The sequence below is a fragment of the Fundulus heteroclitus genome, chromosome 20, assembly GCF_011125445.2.
Source record: "Fundulus heteroclitus isolate FHET01 chromosome 20, MU-UCD_Fhet_4.1, whole genome shotgun sequence".
Classification (NCBI taxonomy): domain Eukaryota; kingdom Metazoa; phylum Chordata; class Actinopteri; order Cyprinodontiformes; family Fundulidae; genus Fundulus; species Fundulus heteroclitus.
In genome coordinates, this window is record NC_046380.1 from 2,872,537 (window position 1) to 2,895,465 (window position 22,929).

General features: G+C 43.1%; 2 protein-coding genes across 3 annotated transcripts in view; both read right to left on the reverse strand.

Moving 5' to 3' along the window:
* The window catches only part of LOC118567219 (nuclear factor 7, brain-like), a gene marked incomplete in the record, with an annotated part of 854,268 nt that overhangs the window by 277,772 nt on the left and 553,567 nt on the right, over positions 1-22,929 (reverse strand).
* LOC118567215 (nischarin-like) lies at positions 6,355-22,424 on the reverse strand. 2 transcript variants are annotated; one of them, XM_036151770.1, is made up of 17 exons: positions 22,369-22,424; positions 20,345-20,432; positions 20,094-20,209; positions 18,753-18,838; positions 18,080-18,343; positions 17,093-17,391; positions 16,068-16,279; positions 14,794-15,188; positions 14,536-14,714; positions 14,371-14,458; positions 12,666-12,804; positions 11,169-11,319; positions 10,951-11,070; positions 10,711-10,875; positions 10,467-10,639; positions 9,017-9,177; positions 6,355-7,557 (listed from the first exon to the last, which is right to left on the reverse strand). In XM_036151770.1, exons 1-17 carry the CDS (start codon positions 22,387-22,389, stop codon positions 7,224-7,226), a joined length of 2,991 nt encoding a protein of 996 aa, XP_036007663.1. In that variant the 5' UTR covers positions 22,390-22,424; the 3' UTR covers positions 6,355-7,223. The 2 variants fall into 2 exon arrangements, with proteins under 2 accessions (XP_036007663.1, XP_036007662.1); XM_036151769.1 differs by having other exon boundaries at positions 20,094-20,212.

Below are 22,929 nucleotides of genomic sequence, written 5' to 3' on the forward strand. Positions count from 1 at the left end.
GCCACAGTGGACAGTCGTCTGCATTGTTGATGGCTTTGCAGCAATCCCTCATACTGAGCATGCATGAAGCGACAGTGGAGAGGAAAACTCCCCTTTAACAGGGAGGAGAACCTCCAGCAGAACCAGAACCAGGCTCAGTGTGAACGCTCATCTGCCTCCACCCACTGGGGCTTAGAGAAGACAGAGCAGAGACACAGAAAGCACAGAAGCTCACATTGACCCAGGAGTACTTTCTATGGTAGAGAAGACAGAGCAGAGACACAGAAAGCTCAGAAGCTCACATTGACCCAGGAGTACTTTCTATGTTAGAGAAGACAGAGCAGAGACACAGAAAGCTCAGAAGCTCACATTGACCCAGGAGTACTTTCTATGTTAGAGAAGAAAGCTCTTCTACCTGTTTCTGTGTCCATTGAACATGAAGTAGTCCCAGCATAAAATCTAGTAAAGCTTCTTGCAGATATAAATCAAGCAGAGCACTATAGAGAAAGCAGTAAGGCTCCACTGGTGAAAATAAAACCTGTTGGAATCTTTTTGGCATTCAGTCAACAATCATTAAAGCTACATTGTCAGACAGGACTTGTAAAAAAAAAAAAAGAATTGAAGGTCTACAGTTTTACATCTTGTGGATCAGAGAAAATCCACAACAAATCTCAATGGAATCTATTTAAATACCCTGGAAATAACAAACAAAAACGATCAAATGCATCATTATGTGATCCAAAATCATCTGTTACTCAAGCCAGCGATGGTGGGATTTAAACCCCAGACCGTAACGCTGCATTCAGTTCTGTCTGAGACGAATGTCGTTAGAAATCGTCTCTTCGGTAGACAGGAAGTGTTTGGAGGATTTTTCCCGCTGCAGATTTCCTCATCAGCCGACACGACTCCGTCTGCTGCTCAGGATGAAGAAAAAGGAGAACGAAATGTGAAAGCTGACTTTCTTCCTGTTTCAGCTGAGACTGGCTTGATCAGCAGGCACAGCGGGAGCGAGTGTGGCCGCGAACAGGGGTCAAAGGTCGACCTGCAAGCTTGACAAACAATGGCAGGAAGCGGGCGATAAGTACGCCGGGCACAAAGCGCTTCCAGAACCCTCGGCAGCAGATTGGGTCCTGCCTGCATCGGCACAAAGTAATCTCCAAACATCCAGTCACAAGATTCCTGACACCGTCCGACCGCGTCTCTCGTCAATAAATCTGTCAGACGAGCCACAAAGAAGCCGACATGGAGCGCAGATTCTGCACGTCCGTTCATTTATGACCTAATAGGACGTTTTAAAGACATCTGAGAAGTTAAGTTACTTGTTAAATAACTTCTTGGGTCTTGGAGAACCGTGGCTCTGCCATGCCGGTCTGTTGAACGTCTATCATCAGGTTACAGAACGACAACCCATGAAACAAGTGATGTTTCCCTAAATAAATGAACGAATAAAGTTAAAGAAAATTATGAAGGTCGGTGTGCATGGAGCAGCCGTCAGAACACCTGCAGCACCGCTAGTCTCCGCTACCTGAGGGAGGCGGGGCTAAAACCGGAGCCAGAACCACCACCGACCCAGAAGACTGTCGATGATCCACAAAACACGCTGACAAGAAAATGGCGGACCTTTCTGGAAGGCGAGGCTCCGTAGCGTTGAACTGAGCCAAACCTGCTCAGCATTTCACCAAAAGAAGACGCCGGCAGCAGTCAAACACGGCGGTGGGTGTGTGGGTGTCTGGGCCGGGCCTCCTGCTTCTGGACCAGAAGGAGAACCTGCTGCCGTCTGCTGCAGCAGGTCCAGCACAGACTGGCCTAGTCAAAGCCCGGACTCGAAGGTGACTGAAGTTTATATTTGGAAATCTGTGAGTTGTGTTTGATGTAAAACATGTTTTCACATCAGGTTTATTATTTCATATTTTTTCCCCTCCTAATAAACTCCTAAAACCATCTGACTGATCGGATAGAAGGTGCCGGTACCGAGATTTGGGCTGTTTGTGGACACGCCTGGTGTGAGTGTGGACCTGGACCACTGTGAGCCACTGCTGAGCGTACAGAAGCCCAGATGAGGAGCAGAGAGGGAGCAGAACCTGATCCGGCCTCCCAGCACAGAGAAAAAGACCCAAAGAAAGAGATTTACTGTCAGTTTCTCATCACCCAGCAGAGAAATACCCGAAACCGTCATCTAACGGCTCAACGGGGTTCTACAGCCACTGATCCGAGCGTTGACCCGCTGAATCTTATTTTTTCCTATGCTGAATTTTCATGTTTTTATCTCCATTTTTAATTGTTTTATTTGTTTTAAAGAGCTGCACACTGGCCCCGGCTGGTATCACTGCTGCCCTCCAGTAAGAAGGTCCTGGGTTCAAATCCCAGTGTGTTGTCTTCCTGCGTGTTCTCTCTGGGTACTCCAGCTTCCTCCCACAGTGCAGTAACATCTTTAATTGAATCGTTGTTTTTGTCCAGAACTTTGGTCGGTGCTGCTGTTTTCAAGGTGCTTTATAAATAAAGTTGGGCCAGGTTGACCCAGTGGTCATTTCGTGTCGCTGAACTGGATCTTTTAATAAAAACCCGGGTCCAAACCGCCTGGTCCACATGGAAAGCCACCATTGAAGACGATGAGCAGCGGCAGCAGTTCTGTAGAGTCCAGCTGACCCGGTTTGTTCTCTAAAAAATGCTGAGTCATGTGACGGTCCATGTTCCTGCAGAAATCCTGTTTTGCTCTAACCCCTGCATGTGACCCATTATCCCCCCCCCCCCCCCCCCCCCCACCTAAAAACAGCAGAAATCTTTCCCACCGACACGCTGACCCCGTGGAGCCAGCTCTAAGCCAATCACGGGTCAGATCCCAGGTTTGCTGATCAGGCACTTCCTGGTACAGTATCTCTGCTGCCGTTTCCCCAGAAAGGAAGTGAGTCAGGTTTTATGACGGGCGGCGCTGGCAGACAGGAAATGGAGGAAGTTGGATGAGCTGGGAGGGGTGGGGGGGTCGGCGCGTTTCACGCCTTTTCTCCACAAAAGGCGTCCAAATCCTGCTCAGCAGCTCATTCAGATGTTTTTTTTTTTGTTGCTGAACGGCGTTTAAAAGGCTTCCTGTTGGCTCAGCAATCAACTGGTGGGAAACTGAAGGGAAACTGATTTTATCCTCTTCTTTGGCCTTTTCTCTTGCAGGGAGACATCTGTCCCCATCCCTGAACCTCTGCATCTTCTTCCCTAACACCAACCTTCACTCCAGGCTGATTTTGTCTAAAACAGCTAAAAAAAACAAACAGATGTCTGTGAAAAGTTAGATTCAGGATAAAACCAACCAGCCATTGTTATAGACTTGAAAAATCAAGATCAAGAGTCTTTGTTTTACATACAGCCTGTGACAAAAGTCTTGTCATAACTTCATGACTTCTTTTTACATTAAAATTTTTCACAATATACAGTAATTCAATTCAATTAACATCACATCATCATCAAGGTACTTTCTAAAGTCAGACTCCATCAGATCCTCCAGGTTGGTCAGAAAGTTTCCTCTCTAAGGAAACCCAGCAGGTTGCATCAAGTCTCTCCAAGCAGCATTCACTCCTCCTGAAAGAGCGTAGAGCCACAGTGGACAGTCGTCTGCATTGTTGATGGCTTTGCAGCAATCCCTCATACTGAGCATGCATGAAGCGACAGTGGAGAGGAAAACTCCCCTTTAACAGGGAGGAGAACCTCCAGCAGAACCAGAACCAGGCTCAGTGTGAACGCTCATCTGCCTCCACCCACTGGGGCTTAGAGAAGACAGAGCAGAGACACAGAAAGCTCAGAAGCTCACATTGACCCAGGAGTACTTTCTCTGTTAGAGAAGACAGAGCAGAGACACAGAAAGCACAGAAGCTCACATTGACCCAGGAGTACTTTCTATGTTAGAGAAGACAGAGCAGAGACACAGAAAGCACAGAAGCTCACATTGACCCAGGAGTACTTTCTATGTTAGAGAAGACAGAGCAGAGACACAGAAAGCACAGAAGCTCACATTGACCCAGGAGTACTTTCTATGTTAGAGAAGACAGAGCAGAGACACAGAAAGCACAGAAGCTCACATTGACCCAGGAGTACTTTCTATGTTAGAGAAAAGTAAACGACTGATGGCAGCAGCTCATCTAGCGGCTTCATCTAGGTGAGAAACAGCTGAGCAGATAAACTCTGATAAACTTTTCTGGTCTAGAGGATGAAAGACAGACGGCTGGTTGCAGATATTTATGTCTAGGAGAGAAACGGTTAAACGCTGAGACAAAATAGAACAAAACAGCAGTTAACATGTCCATTAAATTGGACCCCCACCCCTCTATTTGTTTGTCCTAAACTGGATTTTTGTCTAAGTTTCTTTTTAGTCCCTTTTCTCTAATATCAAACATCATTGATGGCTACGTTTCTCTGGGCGCTCCTATCCAACATGTCATGTCGGTTCCTTACATGGTAAATAAAGGGTTCCTAATCTGGTGATATTTATTTTTCTTAATGTTTGATTATGTCATTTCTCTACAGGTTCTTTTTTTCTGTGTCCTGTCTGGCAGTGAGGCATTAATAATTATTGTCTTAATGTCAAAAAGAGCTCAACAGATTTTACTTTCACCAGTGGAGCCTTCCTGCTTTCTCCATAGATCCTCCTGCTGTTGTTCTCCTGGCATTTTTTAATGAAAGGACTATTAATCTATTTTTACTCTTTTATCCAATAACATGTCTAAATCTATGACTTTCTGCTGGTTCTTTAATTCCCTAAAGTTATCTGGGAATAAAGATGTATTCAAGTGTTATATTGATATTAATATTCATATCCCATGGTTTTATCTATTTCCTTTTCCAAACAACACAAACAGTACGGACAGAAAAAAAAGAGACAAACCGAGACATCGATTCATAAAAAAAAAAACGTTAAACAAAAACAACAAAAAGACAAGATGGTGTAGGAAATAAATTAAATAAACACCTGGAGCTGCAGACATGTGGCGCAGAAGCATCTATCTAAAAGGAGTGCTCAGACAGCTGGAATACACCAGAGTGTTACCCCGTCGTGGTATGCCTAGGCCACAGATCTCTCATCTGAGCTTCATACCTGTGAGGTTTTGAAATCCATGTTTTTGGATCTAACTTTGTCTCCTGTCTTCTCCAGTTCGTCGTGTTTTTGGATTTGCTCACCTGTGTTGGTTCCGTGCATCGAAGACCAGTTTCTCAAATCCACACTGCTCAGATTTTGCTCTGGCATCTCCCCTCAAACTCCCTTGGTGTTACCAAGCCGGGCACGAGACCCCCTCCCTGGATTCACCCTGATTCTTCCAGCTGCTCCTCCTGCCTGCCGCCGCAGTGGTGCTGCTCGGGCTCCCCGCCTGTGTAACATCTGCCAGCCCTCCTGTCACTCAGCCATCTCCTTCCACCAGAGAGTTTACGGTCACAGAACTCCTTTTCCACTCATCCTCCCAGCCAAGCGGTAAGCACAGCAGCATCTGGAGATTGTCCCCTGGTTTGATTAGTGCTCATTTATCCTCTTTCTTCCCACAGTTTCCTCCGCTCTGACGTTCCGACCTCGCCTGTTGCTCATTTAGTGTGCAAACCCTCGTAGAGCCTTAAATAAAAATCTTAAGACTGTTTCTGTAGTCCGTCTGTGTCTGCATGTGGACCAAACACCTCAAAACCTTGACATAAATAAGTAAATTTGTCTTGAAATTAGTTTATTTGTCCTTGATTTGAACAGCTAAATAATATGATCTGCCATTGTAATAAGATTTTTGCACATAAAATAGGAATAACATCTCCATGTTATTTAAAGTGGAGTTTATCCAATTATCTTATTTTAGGGGTCATAATACTTCTTCCATTGGCAGATAATCTGATTTAGCTGCTCAAATCAAGGACAAATAAACTCATTTCAATAAACATTTTACTGATCTTTAGTTCTGTTTTTGCAGTGAAGGTTTTATTTCCTTATTAAAAGATGGAAATCAGTGATTTTGTTTAAAAAAGGCTTTTAACATTAACTTCTGACCAAATCGTGTTCATTTCTGTCCAATCAGTAAAGAGGCAGGAAGAAAAATTGACAGAATAAAATTTAGACGGTTAATTAGACTGCAAAAGGGAATTAAAACTGAGTAAAATGTTCTTGAAATTAGTATTTTTCTTTGATTTCAGCAGGTAAATAAGACTGTATGCCAATGGAATAAGTTTATCTCACTTAAAATAGGAATAATTCATCATCATCTTATTTCTAGTGCAGTTTATCTAATTAAATTATTTTAAGAGTTAAATACTCATTGGCAGATAATCTTTTTTACCTTATCAAATCAAGGATAAATACTCATTTTAAGAAAACTTTACTTATTCTTAGATGTGTTTTTGCCACCATGAATCACAGCGAGAGAAGGTTTCAGTTTCTCTTTAATGCGGAGGCGTTCTCCTGTCAGCCGGGGGAACAACAACAATGTGGAAAACGCTCATAATGTGCGTTAATAGATATAAAAAATAACACTGTACGACAACAGCAGCTGTAGTATTTAGGAGTTCATGCTGGAAATGTCAGAAAACCTCATTTTTCCCCACAAAGTTGAGTTTCAGGGTGGAAAAACATCGTGTCCGTCATAAAGCAACGACCCGGATAAGTTAATCAATAAAAAGCTTCAGAAGTTAATACTGCTCAGTCTGTTAGAATGTGCAAGACTTAAAATGTAGATTGTGCCAAGCAACTCGTGTGAGTCTGTGTGCTGATATACTTCTAGAGACGCCGCCGGCAGCAGAACCGGGCCGTCTGCAGCAGAACCGGGCCGTCTGCAGCAGAACCGGGCTGTCTGCAGCAGAACCGGGCCGCCGGCAGCAGAACCGGGCCGTCTGCAGCAGAACCGGGCCGCCGGCAGCAGAACTCTGTAACATGAAAGCAGCTTTTGGTCTGAAGCAGGTCTGTGGACCAAGCAGCTCGCCCCTAACCCGGTATTTGTGCTGAGCGAAGCTCTTCAAAGTCACACCAACCTAAATATTCATGGCTGAACTCCTGTGGACGCGCTGCAGCGCCCCCTGCAGTGCAGCGCCCCCTGCAGTGCAGCGCCCCCTGCAGTGCAGCGCCGGTAACTGTTTCTTTTGCTGTTCTTAAAAACGTGCAGCTCTCACCCCTCCATGCTTTCCAGCAGCAGGTATTTAGTTTAAGGCCTAAAAACGCCTAAAACTACGAGCCGGGTCGCCTGCGGGCGGCTCGGTGCCGCCAGGGTCCAGACGGCGGTTCTCTCCCCGTCGTCCAATCAGCCGGTGAGCTCGACGGGAAGCTCGCGGCTGCACAGCGCCTCCCACTGGCGGGCGAGGAGCGAGATCAGCCGCTCCCTGCTGTCGGCGCCCGGGACGAAGACGCACCACTGCACCTCGCCCTCGGCGCCTCGGCTGGCCACGCCCCCTCTGGGCGGGGCCTCCTCCCCGGCGGCGGCGGCGGCGAAGTGGTCCATGGTGAGGTGGCAGAGCAGGTCGGGGCCCGGCAGGTCATCGAAGACCAGCGTCAGGGCCTGCGGGTAGGTCTGGTAGCCCAGCAGGACCCGGTCCAGATCCCGGATCCTCCGGGCCTCGCAGAGCTGGTAGCGCTCTCTGCAGGAGGACAACGGAATGGGGGGGGGGGCACCGAGTTAATGATAGAGAACAGAAACACGCAGCAGGGATCGGGTTCTTGGGACGGCTGAGTCTAGAACTGAACTAGACTCAGCTTCGCTCCTGCAGGACCAGGACCGCTCAGCATCTCTGAACCCGATCAGAACCCGATCAGAACTCTGCCGGGTATCAGAACCTGTGAGGCCATCTGGAGAAAACATTAAAGCCAAAGCAGGACTGGACCCTGGAGCAAGACAAACAGGACTGGCTGAGATGTAAGAACCATATTTTTCAGACTATAAGGCGCACTTAAAATCCTTAAATCTTCTCTAAAACTGATGGTGCTCCTCATCTATGATCACCGTTGTGTTTACTAACTGATTCTATGTGATACAATACGCTCATAAATCTGTTAAAATGTGTAAGTATGACTTTGATTAGCAACAAAGCCGCTCTGCTCAGTGGATATTAGGAGCATTACGGTACACTGTGTCACTACCTGAGGACCCCTGAGCTGTCTACCAGACTGCCTGACTGTAATGTCTAAACTAGAAGTGCATTCATGTAAGGCAGCCTGGAGTACGCGCTAGCAGCAATAAACCTATTAAGTTAATTCACTATAAAAGTTTATTTTGGCCTTATGTTAGAAACAGGGCAGTGTAGTCCAGCTACTCTGTCCTCCTGACAGAGAAGATGGAGAGATGTGGACGTGGAGGAGTGCACTGCAAAAAGGTAACTAAAAAAGTAAGTAAAATTTGAAATTAATGTATTTTTCCTTGATTTGAGCAGCTAAATAAGACTATTTGTGAATAGAATGAGCATTTTTATCCCTAAAATAAAATAATTAGATATCATCCACTTGAAATAAGACGGCAGACATGAACTGTTATTTCAAGTGCAAAACATTGTCATATTTACCTGATCAAATCAAAGACAAATACTTATTTCAAGAAAACTTTAATTACTTTTTATTCCTTTCTTGAGGTGGGGAGTGATATTACACACTGGGGAAGATTATTTAATGCGCCTTATGGTCTCAAAAATACGGTAATGGACAGCTGTGGGTCTAGTCAAAGTCCAGATGCAGCAGGGTGCCCTGAAACGGGCTGAACAGCCAGAACCTCAAAGTGGAGCAAAGCTTTCTGGTCAGAGATGGTGAACGAGAAGCATCTCCCTGAACGCTGTTAGGGTGTGCTAACTTTTTTTATTACATCTTTTTTTAGCCATTAAAGCTACTTTCTTCTGTTTAAAGGAGCAATCAGCGATATTTCACCACTAGGGGGCGGTGTTGACATCTGTAGACCGCCCCTCTGATTGAGTAGAGCAGCACTAATTTACGCCTCTGTAGTTTAATTAAGCAATCAGAGCACGATCTGCACTGAAGCCGGTAACTAAAGATCATTTCACCTCCACCGAGCAGCGCTCTCCCTCCTGGGGGCTCACCTGGACGGAGGCTCACCTGGACGGAGGCTCCTTTGCGAAGTCCGGCAGAGGGTAGCTGACGTAGTCCTCGTCCAGCAGGAAGACGTCGGTGCCGGTGAGGATCAGAGTCCGGGGCTGCAGGACCGGAGACGGGTCGGCGGCCGGACTGGAGGCGGGACACTGACCCGGGATCTGCACCTGCAGGGAGATAAACGTTAGGACACCAGCGACACACTTCCACCAGGGGGCGCCAGGCGGCTTTTATCAGACTCCTCCCAGCAGGCTTTTCTTCTTCTAATTGACCGTATCTGAATTTATTTACTTATTTCAGACACACAATTATACAATAAATGACAATATATGTCCTTGTAACATAAAATAAAAAAAATAAATAAAAAAAGCAATAAGTTTATAATGCCCGCCCTCCAAAACCAATTTACACTGGACTAGAAATTAAAAAAGATGGCTGCCTTTTTAATACATACCAAAATATGATTTTAGAAAAATAATTATTCTACAATAATATATAAAAAAGGTAATACACCCAATATCTTACTGCTATTAATTACATTCACATGATTCATAATGTTTAATCACATAAATCTTAATTATGTTTTTAAACCTTATTAATGTTGTAAAGTCTTTTAGCTCTTGATCTAGTTTGTTCCGTACATCAACCCCAACAAAAGAAATTAAACGTTGTTTTACATTTGTTGTTGTTTTTCTAAACATTTTATACCTTCTAAGATCAAAACCAGACCCTGAATGTGTGCTGGCAACAAATTATTCTTTACTTCGTACATGAATAGAGCAGTTTTAAAGTCAACCAAATCTTTAAATTTTAATGTTTTTAAATTAACAAAAAATTGGTTTGTATGATCTCTATAATCTGCTTTATTTACAATTCGAACAGCTCTCTTTTGAATTATGAACAGAGGGTTTAAATTAGTTTTATAGGTGTTTCCCCACACTTTTTTGATTTAAAAGGTCTTTAAATTTATATAACACTGCTAAAGTTTTAGACAACTTTGTTCTGATATAGTCAATATATGGTTTCCAACTTAACTTATTTTCTAATGTTACCCCAAAGAAATTTTACATCACTTACTCATTCCATATCTGTCATTTATTTTCAGTTTTGTGTGCACATTAATAGCACAATTTGTGAATATTATAAATTAGATTTAAGGTTAATTTGATTAATTGCAATTTAATTTGTACCTGTTGTTTTATGACGGGTAAAGTCTGTGTGCTGCTGCAGTTAGATTTTTCTTCTAACCGAGACCTTACCAGGTTAAATAACAACACCACCAACAACAACAATAATAATAATAATAATAATAATAATTAACATCTCCACTGCATCGTCTTCTAATGCCGTTTATCTGCAGAGTCCATTAAAATGCTCCTTCTAAATGAAAAGTGATTTAATTTGTTTTTACTGCGTAAAGCAGCTGAGATGAGGGTTGTTGTCGTTAAGCTTCCACCTGAAACACCAGCAGGTAGAGCAGGATGCTGCAGCAGCTGGAGGATGAGGATGCTGTGCTGGCCGAGGTCTTCCTCTCTGCCACGATGAAGGTCAGGTCTCCCATCTCCTCCTCGCTGGGATAAATGAACTTCACCTTGCTGCTGTGGATCAGCTCGTAGTTCTGCATCTTACCTGCGGGGGGGAGACAGATCCTGTTGGTCTGGGAGCGGGCAGGTAACCCTGACAACGGTCGGCGTGGTTACCGGTGCCGGTGCCGGTGAACTGGGAGTAGAAGTCCTGGTCCGACGGCTCCGGGGCGGGAAGCTGCTGCTGCTGCAGGCTGAGGGCCGACATCAGCTCCTGCAGGAAGACGCCGGTGCCGTAGCTGTCCCTGCTGAGGCAGCACACCACCTGCTCGGCCGAGCGTCCTGCATGGAGACAAAACTCAGAACTCTGGGTAGGGCGGGGCGGGGGGGGGGGCCGTCTGGGTCCGGTCCACTCACCTACTACCCTGAAGTACTGGTCGAACAGCCCCACGTTGACGGCCTGCAGCTCAGACAGCCTGATGCTCAGGCAGCAGCACAGACTCGTCTCTGGGTCTGCAGAGGTGGACGCGTCCATCACTGGGGGACGGACAGAAACGTTCAGAACCTCAACCTGTATCGTGTCGGTATCAAACGTCCCGGTGGGAAAGAAGCGGGCGTCTGGGGTCGTGACTCACCTGGAGCCGGCGCCGAGGCGGCGTCCTCCAGCAGGAAGTAGATGGAGTCCGTGGAGAGCAGCAGGCAGCAGGTGAGCTCGCTTTCAGGAGCCGTGTAGAGAACCACGGAGAGCCAGAGGACGTGCCTCAGGTCCTCCGCCTCAGACTGGTTCTGGAGGAGAGGAACCGGGTTTTAATCATAAACTCTGACCCTACAACACAACGTTATGACGGAGCTAACGCTGGAAGCTGCTCTGGTCTCCTGAAGGTCCTCCATCAGACACTCAGACATATTTTGTTAATAAACTGCTGCATTTTGGACAGAAGCTGCTTTTTCTGAACATGTGTGAAGAACTCGGTGTCTGAGAACGTCAGATTAACAATTCCTGATCTGCAAAAAGGGAAATAAAAGCAAGCACAAACATTTATTGAAACCTAGTAAGTTAATTCAAGATAAAAGTTACGTTTATTTTGGCTTTATGTTAGAAACATGGCGGTGTAGTCCAGCTACTCTGTCCTCCCCACAGAGACGGATAGAGAGCTGTGGACGAGGAGGCGCACTGCAAAAAGGGAACTAAAAGTAAGTAAAACTTTCTTGAAATTACTGTATTTTTCTTTGATTTGAGCAGCTAAATAATTTCCCAATGGAGTATTTCTTTTACCCCTAAAATAAAACAATTAGATATCCTGCACTTGAATTAAGGCAGATAGAGAGCTGTATAAGTGAAGGAGGGATATTACACACTTTGGAAGAATAATTAGTGCATTAGTGCGCCTTATGGTCTGAAATATACGGTAATAAGAAATGGATGACTGACGAAACACGGTTCACTGCAAAAAGTGAACTAAAAGTAAGTAAAATCTTCTTGAAATTACAGTATTTCTCCTTGATTTGAGCAGGTAAATAAGACTATTTGCCAATTGAATGAGTATTTTTACCCCTAAAATAAGATAATTAGACATCCTGCATCTGAAATAAGACATATTGTTCCTATTTTAGTACAAAAACCTTATTTCATTGGCAAGTAGTCTTATTTAGCTGCTCAAATCAAGGAGAAATACAGAAATTTCAAGAAGATTTTACTTCCTTTTATAGGTTTTTTTGCAGTGCTCCTATAAAACCAGGCCTCAGCAGGCATTAAACGATACAAGGCTGAGAGCTAATTGGTTAATTAACTCCTGATGATCAGCCGGCGCTCTGACTTGTTCATTTTGATTAAAATTACCAATTCTGTTCATAAACGCTTCTGGAGCTTATTAATAGTTATTCACAACCAAACCAAACCTATGATTGTGCAACAGGAAGTGAGAGATAACTAATTCTGACTACCTAGAAATATATGATAAACTATAAAGCTAAAGCATAATTATAAGATGTTCCAATAATTGTTCTCAGTGATTATTTCTTATTTTCTGTCTGTATAAAGGTTTTAAATTTAAAGTCTGGATGTTACTGCGGTGAAAGATAAATGCAGGTTTAAGGCTTTTTACGCGTCTTTCCAGCCATCGGTGTCTCACCAGAGCCACATGTCTGCTGAAGTAGGTCAGCAGCTGCTGTCCTCCGAGTCCGGCCAGCAGCTTCAGTCCGGGGGACAGACCCGGCAGCAGGTGGGGGGACGGCTGGTTCTCCTCGGCCTGCAGCTTCATCGGGTCGCAGCTCCAGAGACAGCAGAGGAAAAAATAAAGCAGCTTTCAGCATAAATTCAATATATGACCATAAAAGTGAGAAAACGGCTGCCGATCACAAAATAATAATTTTCCACACGTGTTAACTGAAAGAGTTAAATCTTTTTAAAATGTGTCCCTTTTATTTTACTATTCAGCTCAGACTCCGACCAGAACCGACCCGGTTCAGCTACAGGGGAAGGTGAGCTAGCAGCTTAAGTGGGACACAAAACCTCATTTTCTGTGATTAATACAACCTGACTGTGATTAATCTTAAATCAAACAGATAAATTAGCATAAACGACCACATTAGAAATACCATTTTATATAAGCTAAATGTTTTTATACATACAATTATAAATAAAGGCTGACTAGTAAAGTTTATCAATTGAACATCAATCCTTAATATGAGTTAACAAGGATAACCAACACTTAATATTTTAATATTTGCTTTTAGTTTAAATTTTCCTACATTTTATTCTAACTTGCTTTTATTCTATTTTATTTTCCAGTGTTTTAATCATGTAAACCACTTTGCATTGTCCTTGTGCTGAAATGTTCTACACAAATAAATCTACCTTGATTAGATGGTCTCACATTGTCCAGCAGAACGTAAACGTAACATCTGCATTTCCAGCGTTCTGATTGGACGATCCGAGTTTAGGGCCGTAGGATTTGTATCCGATTTCAGATGTTATTATTTAAACCAGGGATGTCCAAACTTTTCGGTACATGGGCCGAAATTGTCAAGTGAAAGAAACTTGAGGGACAAAAAACAAAAAAATAAAATGTATTTTTATTTTTTGCCTGCTCTACAAAATATTATCATTTTAAGTAAATAAATAAGTCAGATTTTTTTTAATAGAAGATAAATATGTAAATCATTGTAGATCCAAAATTTAAAAACCGTTTTGCTCATTTGTCGTATTAAAAGATGGTCATCTAGTGTGCAAATTATTTAGAATAATCTAATTTAACCAACAATACTAAACTGAGCTCTTTGGCAATGAAAGAACAGTATTTGTGACGGTTGTTCTGTGAAAACACTCGCTGTAATTAACCAGTTATAATAATTGAATTCAAATTGAACTGAATTCAAAGCAGATTTTAATGCACCAAAGTCTGCATTTGAGTAATTAAATATAACTCTACGTTAGCTTCCCTCTAAGCTCCCTTTCTGTGTCTCTTAAAGGGCCGGCTCCAGCCTGGAGGAGCACCAGAGGAGCATCAGAACTGCAAAAACGGAACTATAAATAAGTAAAATGTTCTTAAAATCAGTGCTAATAAGATGATTAGCCAATGGAATAAGATTTTTGCACTTAAAATAGGAACAATTCATCTCCATCATCTTATTTCAAGTGCAGGATGTCTAATTATCTTATTTTAGGGGTCAAAATACTCATTCCATTGGCAGATAATCTTATTTACCTGCTCAAATCAAGGACAAATACACTAACTTTAAGAACATTATTATTATTATACTTATTTTTAGATCCGTTTTTGCCATATTTTAGATCCGTTTTTGCAGTGAGAGGAGAATCAGAGGAGCGCCGTCTACCTGCTGGAATGCTGTGGCTTCCTGTCGCTGCAGCAGCAGCAGCAGCAGCAGCAGCGATGGTGGCGTGGATCTCTGGATCTGCAGCAGCCTGAAGAAACAACAGGCGATCAGCCGAGGAGAGCCGGCGTGCTGCAGATGAAGGTTTACCTGCTCGCTGGGCCTCACCTGGTCCAGGTCGGGCCGGGCAGGGCCTGCAGGGTCGAGGCAGCGCCACCATCTTCAGCCCCTCCAGAGAGGCTCTCCTTCGCCTCAGCTCTCCCAGGAAGGAGCTCCTGTCCTGGGCCAGAGGGAAGAGCAGCAGCAGCTTCTGCCCAGCAGCCAGCAGGTCCACCGAATGATGACTCCTGGAGAGAAAAACGTCACGGTTAGACCCAGACGAAGATACGGGAACCCAACCACCGGCGCAGGTAATCGGGCCGGCACCTGAGGCGGTGGTGCGGGTCGGGGCAGGAGGCGAGGTCGGCTCCGTGTCCGGGCGGAGAGAGAGGGAGCAGCGAGGCGAGGGGCAGACGGAGCAGCCTGCACCAGGAGGCCTGAGGGACGGCGGGGCTCTGTTCGCTCAGCAGCTCCCTGAAGTCCATCCGCAGCACCCACAGGTGTCTGTGTGTGAGGAAGAGGAGCGACAGGAGGCCCGGCTCCTCTGACCCGACATCGGCGAGGAGCGGGGGGGCGCCCGACGGAGCCGAGGAGGAGGAGCAGAGGACGTGGGCGGGAAACCCTCCCTGGGCTCCCTGACTCTCCTCCACCTCCCAGGAGTTGAGGAGCGAGGGAGGCAGCAGCTGAGGAGCTCCGTGGGGCTCCGGCGGACTCTGAGGGTCCTGAGAGACACAGAGAAGGTCCAGATCAGGCGTGTTTTTTTTTCCCAGTGTCCTGTCTAGCAATGTGGCAATAAGATGCCACAAAGAGCTCATCAGATTTGACTTTCACAAGCGGACAAGATAAAAGGAAGAGAATGATAAAACAATTATTGAAAAAAAAACATGTACTTCGTTTAATTGAAAATCTGCAGTTCCTATATTGTCCACGAGGGGCGCTGTGTTTTAATTAGCAGATTAAGCTTCAGGTGTGGAAAAATTTATATCATTTCTTAATTTTTATCTGTTTGATGTATTTTGTCATGCAGGACAGTGTTTTTAAGTTCCAAAAAATGTGAATAAATGTTTTTCAACATTGTACAATCACTGTGATCAGTTATTATGCATAATGCACTAGTAAATGTTTAACTGAATAAAAGTATTGTTGAAATTGCACATACTTTTCTTAAAAACGCTGAGGGTATTCATAATATATTGTGTAAAAGTGAAATTAACTTAATATAAAAATGAACAAGTCCACATTTATTAGTTCTATTTAATCTTGCAATGAGTTTACTCGTGTGGCCCTCTTGAGATCAGATTAAGCTGAATGTGGCCCCTCAACCAAAATGAGTTTGACACGCCTGGTCCAGATGATCACGTCTGCATGACTGAGGAGGTTCCTGCTCCGTGTTCTGCAGCTACGCAGCGTCTGTTCCACCGAGCAGCCAGAACGCTGCTTCTGACTGAATGTTTCAAAATAAAAGATCCAATTTAAACTGATTCATTCATTCTTTATTTAGTTAGTTAGTTGGCTCTGGAGCCAGACAGAGTCCACAGAGAGACAACGGCGGACAAACTGCCACCCAACGGTCAAATCAAGCCGCGGCGCCGATGTCTGACCTGGAGCAGCCCGCTCAGCTCGGTTCTGGTCTGCTGGAGCTGGTCGGCCTCAGCAAAGAGGAACCAGCGGGTCTGAGAGGCTTTGGTGCCGAAGGAGAGACAGGAAGCAGGAAGCTCGGCCTGCCGGGTCAGCAGAACCTGGGAGTACGGCGTCAGGAGGTCCACCTGAAGGCCCGACAGAACCTCCTCCACGGCTGGGCTCTGCTCCGGGCCTGAGAACAAGTTTATATTAATATTAGTTACCACAAGACTTTAAATTCATTCCTTTTACAAACAGCCGCTGATTTAGAGGCTCTAAACTTTTACATTGTTTAAATAATCTAACCTACTTAAAATAAACATCTACGTTCTGTTGGGGTCTGAGTCCATAATTACACAAGAAAATAAAATAATAAAACAAAATAATAAATAAAATAATAATAACAATAATGACAATAATAATAATAATGATGATGATAACAATAATAGTAACAATAATCATAATATTGATAATAATAATAATGAAATGATAATACTAATAAATAATATTAAACAACAACAACAATAATAATGAAATAATAATAATAATAATAATAATAATAATAATAATAATAATAATAATAATAATAATTTTTGGGCATACTTAACTAAACTTGACTAAAAATATTAATATTAATCACCACAAGACTTTAAAATTCCTTCCTTTTACAAACAGCCGCTGATTTAAAGGCTACATTGTTTAAATAATCTAACCTACTGAAAATAAACCTCTACGTTCTGTTCAGGTCTGAGTCCATAATTACACAAAAAATAATAATAATAATAATAATAATAATAATAATAATAATAATATAACAATAATAATGAAAACATCAATAATAATAATAATAATAATAATAATAATAATAATAATAATAATAATAATAATAATAATAATAATGACAATAATGATAATATTAATATAATAATAATAATGTTGGGCATGCTAAACTAAACTTGACTAAAATCGTCACACAGGTTCCTTCAGGATAAAGCTGGGTGTTTACCTCTTTCCTGATTGGCTGACAGGCAGTCAGGTGACCACCAGAGCAGCACCAGCAGCCGGTCAGTCAGCACCAGACACGCCTCCCTCTGCTTCACCTCTCCACCGACCAGAACACAGCAGCACCACAGAACTCTGCGGACCCGGACCTCCGCCTTCTCCTCTCCAGGCTCCCCCCCCTCCACCGCAGGAGCCGGCAGCGAGGAGGGGGAGGAGCCCGGCAGCGAGGAGGGGGAGGAGCCCACCACCTCCTCCCCAGAGTCATCCAGGCCCATCTCAAAGTAGCCGTCCCTGGAGCTCGGACTGCAGGAGAGGAAGGAAGTCGTACATTTATTTTATTTTTTTACCCCTGAAATGTTTCAGATAAACTAATTTCTCATCACTCAGAAAACAACCTGAGAAAATAGAAAAAGCTGTTTTTAAAACAACAATTTCTAATTTCCTTAAACGGACATTTGCATTGAAACCGGAACAAATTTGAAGAACGGCGGAAACTTTGGTGGAGTTTCATGAACTCCAGATCTGGAACATTTTAAGTTTTAGCTACTCAACTTTGTTTCGATTATTTGTTTTACTGTGTTCACTGCAAAAAAAAGCTAAAAATAAGTCACATTTTCTTGTAATTAGTGCATTTATCCTTGATTTGAGCAGCTAAATAAGATGATCTGCCAATGGAGTGAGTATTTTGACCCATAAACTAAGATAATTAGATATACTGCACCTGAAATAAGATGATAAAGATGACTTGTTCCTAAAATTCTCATTCCATTGGAAAACCATCTTATTTACCTATTCAAATTAAGGACAAATACACTAATTTCAAGAAAATGTGACTTATATTTAGTTTAGTTTTTGCAGTGTTGAAGTGTTGCTTCAAACATGCGAACAGATGAAACATCATTTTCATGTCGTTTCCAAACAAAAAAAAAAAAAAAACTGAAATTAAAAAGTAAACTTTTTAAATTTGGAGCTTTTAGTGAGAACCAATCACCTGTGACTGCCGACATCAGTTCCCTCCACAGGAGCCGGAACGTCTCTGGGCTCGGACCTCTGCTCCTCCTCCTCCTCTTCCTCTCTCCTCTTTGGCTTCTGCTCCTCCAGGGCAGAGCTGAGCCACCGGGAGAGCTGGGTAATGAAGTCTTTGTTGGAGGAGGACAGAGAGAAGAGAGGAGGTGGAAGTAGAGGACAGCAGGTGGCGCTGCAGGAGGAGCAGCGGACTTCAGGGCGGCTGGAGGAGGAAGAGGAGCAGCTGCAGCTGGACGAAGGGGAGAGTTTTGAATGTTTGTGAATGAAATCAGATAAACGTCAGTCAGCTTCTATTTGTCAGCCTTTACACTGCAAAAAAAACCTAAAAGTTACTTTTTTTATGAGTATTTGTCCTTGATTTGAGCAGCAAGTTTAAATGATCTGACTTTAAGATAAGACGTTTGCACTTAAAATAAGAACAATTCATTTTAATCATCTTTTTTCAATGGCAGTTGATCTAATTATCTTATTTTAGGGGTCAAAATACTCCATTGGCTGATCATCTTATTTACCTGCTCAAATCAAGGACAAATACAGTAATTTCATAAGAATTTCACTTATTTTTAGTTCTGTTTCCAGTGTAAACTAGAAATCGGATCATATTACTATATTACTATTACTATATGAGCTCTACTGACCAGGTGGCTGCAGAAGAAGAAGCTGTGTTAGACGTCGGGGCTTCACATGGCGAAGGTTCAGAGAGATTGGGTACAGAATGTTTTACCTGCAGAAACAATAAAAAAATTATATTAATAACCATCATATTTCATAAAAAACATTCAGTTTAGTCCAATCTTTGTGATTTTAAGCCTTTCATACAATGAGAGGTCGGGTGCATTTCTGGTGCTCAGTGGGCGAGAGGAAACAAGCTTTCGCCCAAAGGCCCAAAAAAATATCCCAGATGGACCTCAGAAGTCCCTGAACATTTAAATATAATCTGTAAGACGCTGAGAAGAGTCACTGAAACATTTTGAGTCAGAGTTTCTCTTGGATGAACAAGAATGATTTGATTCATTTATATATTTCTAGTCTTTGTTGCCAAGGCTGGGAGAAGAAAAAACATGCTCTCTTAAGGGGGCGGAGCTTGGTTCCTGGGTCTGCGTTGCGATTGGTTGGGAGGATGTAATGATATAATATTAACCTACATGATAGAATGCATAAGGAAGGAAAACTGTTATTCTATTAAACTTTTTATTAACCCTTTTTTCTATCATGGATAAACATCGTTATTGAATTATCATCCAGCTCTAACTGGACTGATTGTATATTTCTGGATCCGTTAGTCAAAGTGCATTAAGGTGGCTTGTTGTGAGCTGGTGTCATGCAGATCAACTGAACACAGAACCAAAGTTTGACCTTTTTCCTTCATTCGACTAATTTTGGTTAAAACGTTTCAGGTGAGATTTCTGTTTTGTTTTTTCTGCACACCAGAGTCCAGCTCAGCCTCAATCAACCCGTTTCTCATAAAACCCGCTACAGAACCCAGTTGGGACCATGCTAGGATCTGAAAGCCAGCGCCGGGTGAAACCAGAACCACCCGCAGATCTGGAACCTGACAGAACCTGTCTGTAGAAAGTGAACAGCTGCTTTCGACCCAAAGCAGGAACTTTCCTCCTGATCTATCATGGTTCTGGTTCTGATGATGTGAAAAACCTTTCCTTTAAAACAAAGGCCGGTAAACTTCTGGTGAAAGTTGAATCTTATTACAAATGTTCTGCTTCTTATTCATGAACCTTAGCAGACCGTAGAGGATCTGCACCGCCGTCTTTGTTTGATTCTCCTCAACATAATAAAATCTGAATGAATAATCCAAGAAACACCCAGAAAACAATAAATATTGTTCAGTTGGAGGTGAATAAACTCAGACTTTAACTGATAAATTGCCTCAGATTTCTTTCCGACCCAACAAACACGACCGGCTGTCGTTCCTCCCAGCTGATCCGGTCTCAGGTGTTTCCTCAGGTGTGTCGGCGCCTCACCTGAGCAGGTTCGGCAGACGGGAGGTGTGCGTTGGTGTTAAAGCTCTCAGGGGGGGGTGCAGCGTCCACAGGGGGGAGAACAGTCGGGGGTTCGGGGGCTTCTTCTCTGCTGGTCACTTCTGGAACAAAGATGTGTGACATGCTGAGGACGCTGACTGTGGGTGTGGTTCTGTGTGATCCTCTGAGCCGTGGAGGGCCGTCCTACAGTCATGTGATTGTTTCACAGCACAGCCTGATACATACATGATTACCTTGGCTGGGGCAGGCAGCCTGCTGGGCCAGACAGGGCGAGGAGGAGGAGGAGGCAGGAGGAGCAGGAGGTCTGGAGTCCTCACCGATCTGCCAGGAGGAGAAGAAGAAGAAGAAGAAGGTCAACCAGCAGCACAGGAGAACTCTTCCTCTCTCTACTGGTTCCTCTTCAGTTTTACGTTTTTTAGGAGCCACTGAACCTGAGCTCTCCTTTTCTGCCCATAGAAAGCACCCCTGCACTAGAAAAAGGGAAGTAAAAGTAAGTCAAGTTTTCTTGAAATGAATGTATTTTTCCATGATTTAAGCAGGTAAATAAGACTAATTGCCAATGGAGTGAGTATTTTTACCCCTACAATAAGATAATTAGACATCCTGCCCTTGAAATAAGATGATAGAGATGAACTGTTCCTATTTTAAGTGCAAAAATCTTATTCCATTGGCAAATAGTTTTATTTACCTGCTTAAATCAAGGAAAAATACGTTAATTTCAAGAATACTTGACTTACTTTTAGTTCCCTTGTTGCAGTGTGGCTCAGGGAACGCGTGTCTTTTCTGTTTCTGTCCATCCCCTGATGGCCGTTCGTCCTGAGCCTGGTTCTGCTGGAGGGGCTCCTCAACCCACGCCTTAGGAAGTCTCCTGAGACAAGGTGGCGTTAAATTACAGCTGAATGAACTAAAAGGAAAAGTTGGACCACTGTATCATGCTGGTGAAGATTCTCAGTCATCCAGGTCATGGTCATTTAAAAAAAAGGTAAAAAACAAAGCAACTGGACTTGTTTTTCGTAGTTGAAGACGTTTCGCTTCCTCTCCAGGAAGCTTTCTCAATTCAAAAAGTCTGGAGTAATGTGGAGTACCAAGCTTTATACTACTGCCCAACAAAGGTCTTGTACTGGCTTAGATAACATGCAAATTCAACAGAAACAGGTCCACCCCATAGTAATGGGCGGTCGTTAAAGCCATAAAGTGGAGTAATGTGTTACTACACATTACTCCAGACTTTTGTGAATTGAGAAAGCTTCCTGGAGAGGAAGCGAAACGTCTTCAACTACAGAAAACAAGTCCAGTTGCTTTGTTTTTTTACCTTTTTTTTTTGAAATGACCCTGACTGGATGACTGAGAATCTTCACAGCATAATCTTTATACCCCTGTTTTATTTAATTAAAAGTGGATTCCAGTTTCCTATCGAGATGATCATCCAATCGAGTGCACCGATTGGTTCAGTTTCTCTGAACCAATCAGGTGGCCAGCATCAGTTACCATGGTGATAGTGAAGTGAACCTAGTTTTATTATAGTTAGAGACAATGAGGTTTCACTGATACTGACACTGGTCCTGCTACAGCAGAATAATTCAAGGCAGCCGCTCTTCTTGACCTTCTATCCCCTAATAATTGTTTTGTTTTCAATAAATGAATAAATGTGCACCTCATTCCTAATATAATTACACAATAAAAATGAATTGTTGTTCAGCTCAAAATGTTAACTGCACTGTTAGTGGTTAAAAAACAGTAAACCAAAAGATATTTAGTAGATGTTTACTTAAGTCTTTAAGACAGTTTTCTACAGGCAGCTTTGCTACAACAGTACAATAAAATTATGGCTTTTAATCTCAGTGCCAACCACAAGCTTTATACTAATGCCAAACAAAGGCCTTGTAATGGCTTAGATAACATGCAAATTCAACCGAAACAGGACAATTACTAAGGGGTGGGACCAGTTTCGGTTGAATCTGCATGTTATCTAAGCCATTATAAGGCCTTGTTGGCAGTAGTATAAAGCTGTTACTCCACATTACTCCAGACTTTTTGAATTGAGAAGCTTCCTGGAGAGGAAGCGAAACGGAAAACAAGTCCAGTTGCTTTGTTTTTTACCTTTTTTTGGAATAACCACTGTATCATCTAAGCCTGTTAAATATCTGCTCCCTCAGAGAACCTTAATAATAATCAGACAGCAGTTAAACATGGCCGACAGAATGAGCTCCCAGGCATCCAGCAGATGGAATGTGTCGAGCCTCCAGGCGCCGTTTACCTTTCTGTCGCTGTGGCTCATGCGGTCTTGGCCTCTTTGGCTTTCTGAATGGCTTTCAGCACTCCACGTGTCCAGCTCCTCTCCGTTGTCGCTTTGCAGTCCAGGCAGACGGCGGAGAGCAGAAGACACGAGGAAGCGCGTCAGCATGGGTCATTTTACCTCGACAGGAGCCATTCTTTAACCCGGCTCTTTATTCCTGATAATTTCACTTTCTACAGATCCATCTACTGTATTTCACTGCAAAAACGAACGTAAATAAGTAAAATGTCTTAAATGGTGTATTTTTCCTTGATTTGAGCAGGTAGATAAGATGATTTGCCAATGAATAAGAATTTTGCACTTTAAAATAGGAACAATTTCATCTCAATCCTATTTCAAGTGCAGGATGTAATTATCTATTTTTGGGGTCAAAATACTCATTCTGTTAGCAGATAATCTATTACCTGCTCAAAATAGGATAAATACACTGACTGTAAGAACATTTTACTTATTTTTAGATCCGTTTTGCAGTGTTCAACAACAGAAAACATCCTGTAATAAAGGACAGATACAGGAATGAAA

What these genes read in the sequence shown, in the direction of transcription:
- LOC118567215 (XM_036151769.1), bottom strand. Translation starts at nt 22,389, where the DNA reads ATGAGCCACAGCGACAGAAAG. An exon ending in TGAGCCACAGCGACAGAAAG is followed by an intron (nt 20,433 to 22,368) that starts GTAAACGGCGCC and finishes TCCTCCTGGCAG; the next exon opens with ATCGGTGAGGACTCCAGACC. An exon ending in ACTGATGTCGGCAGTCACAG is followed by an intron (nt 17,392 to 18,079) that starts GTGATTGGTTCT and finishes CCTCTCCTGCAG; the next exon opens with TCCGAGCTCCAGGGACGGCT.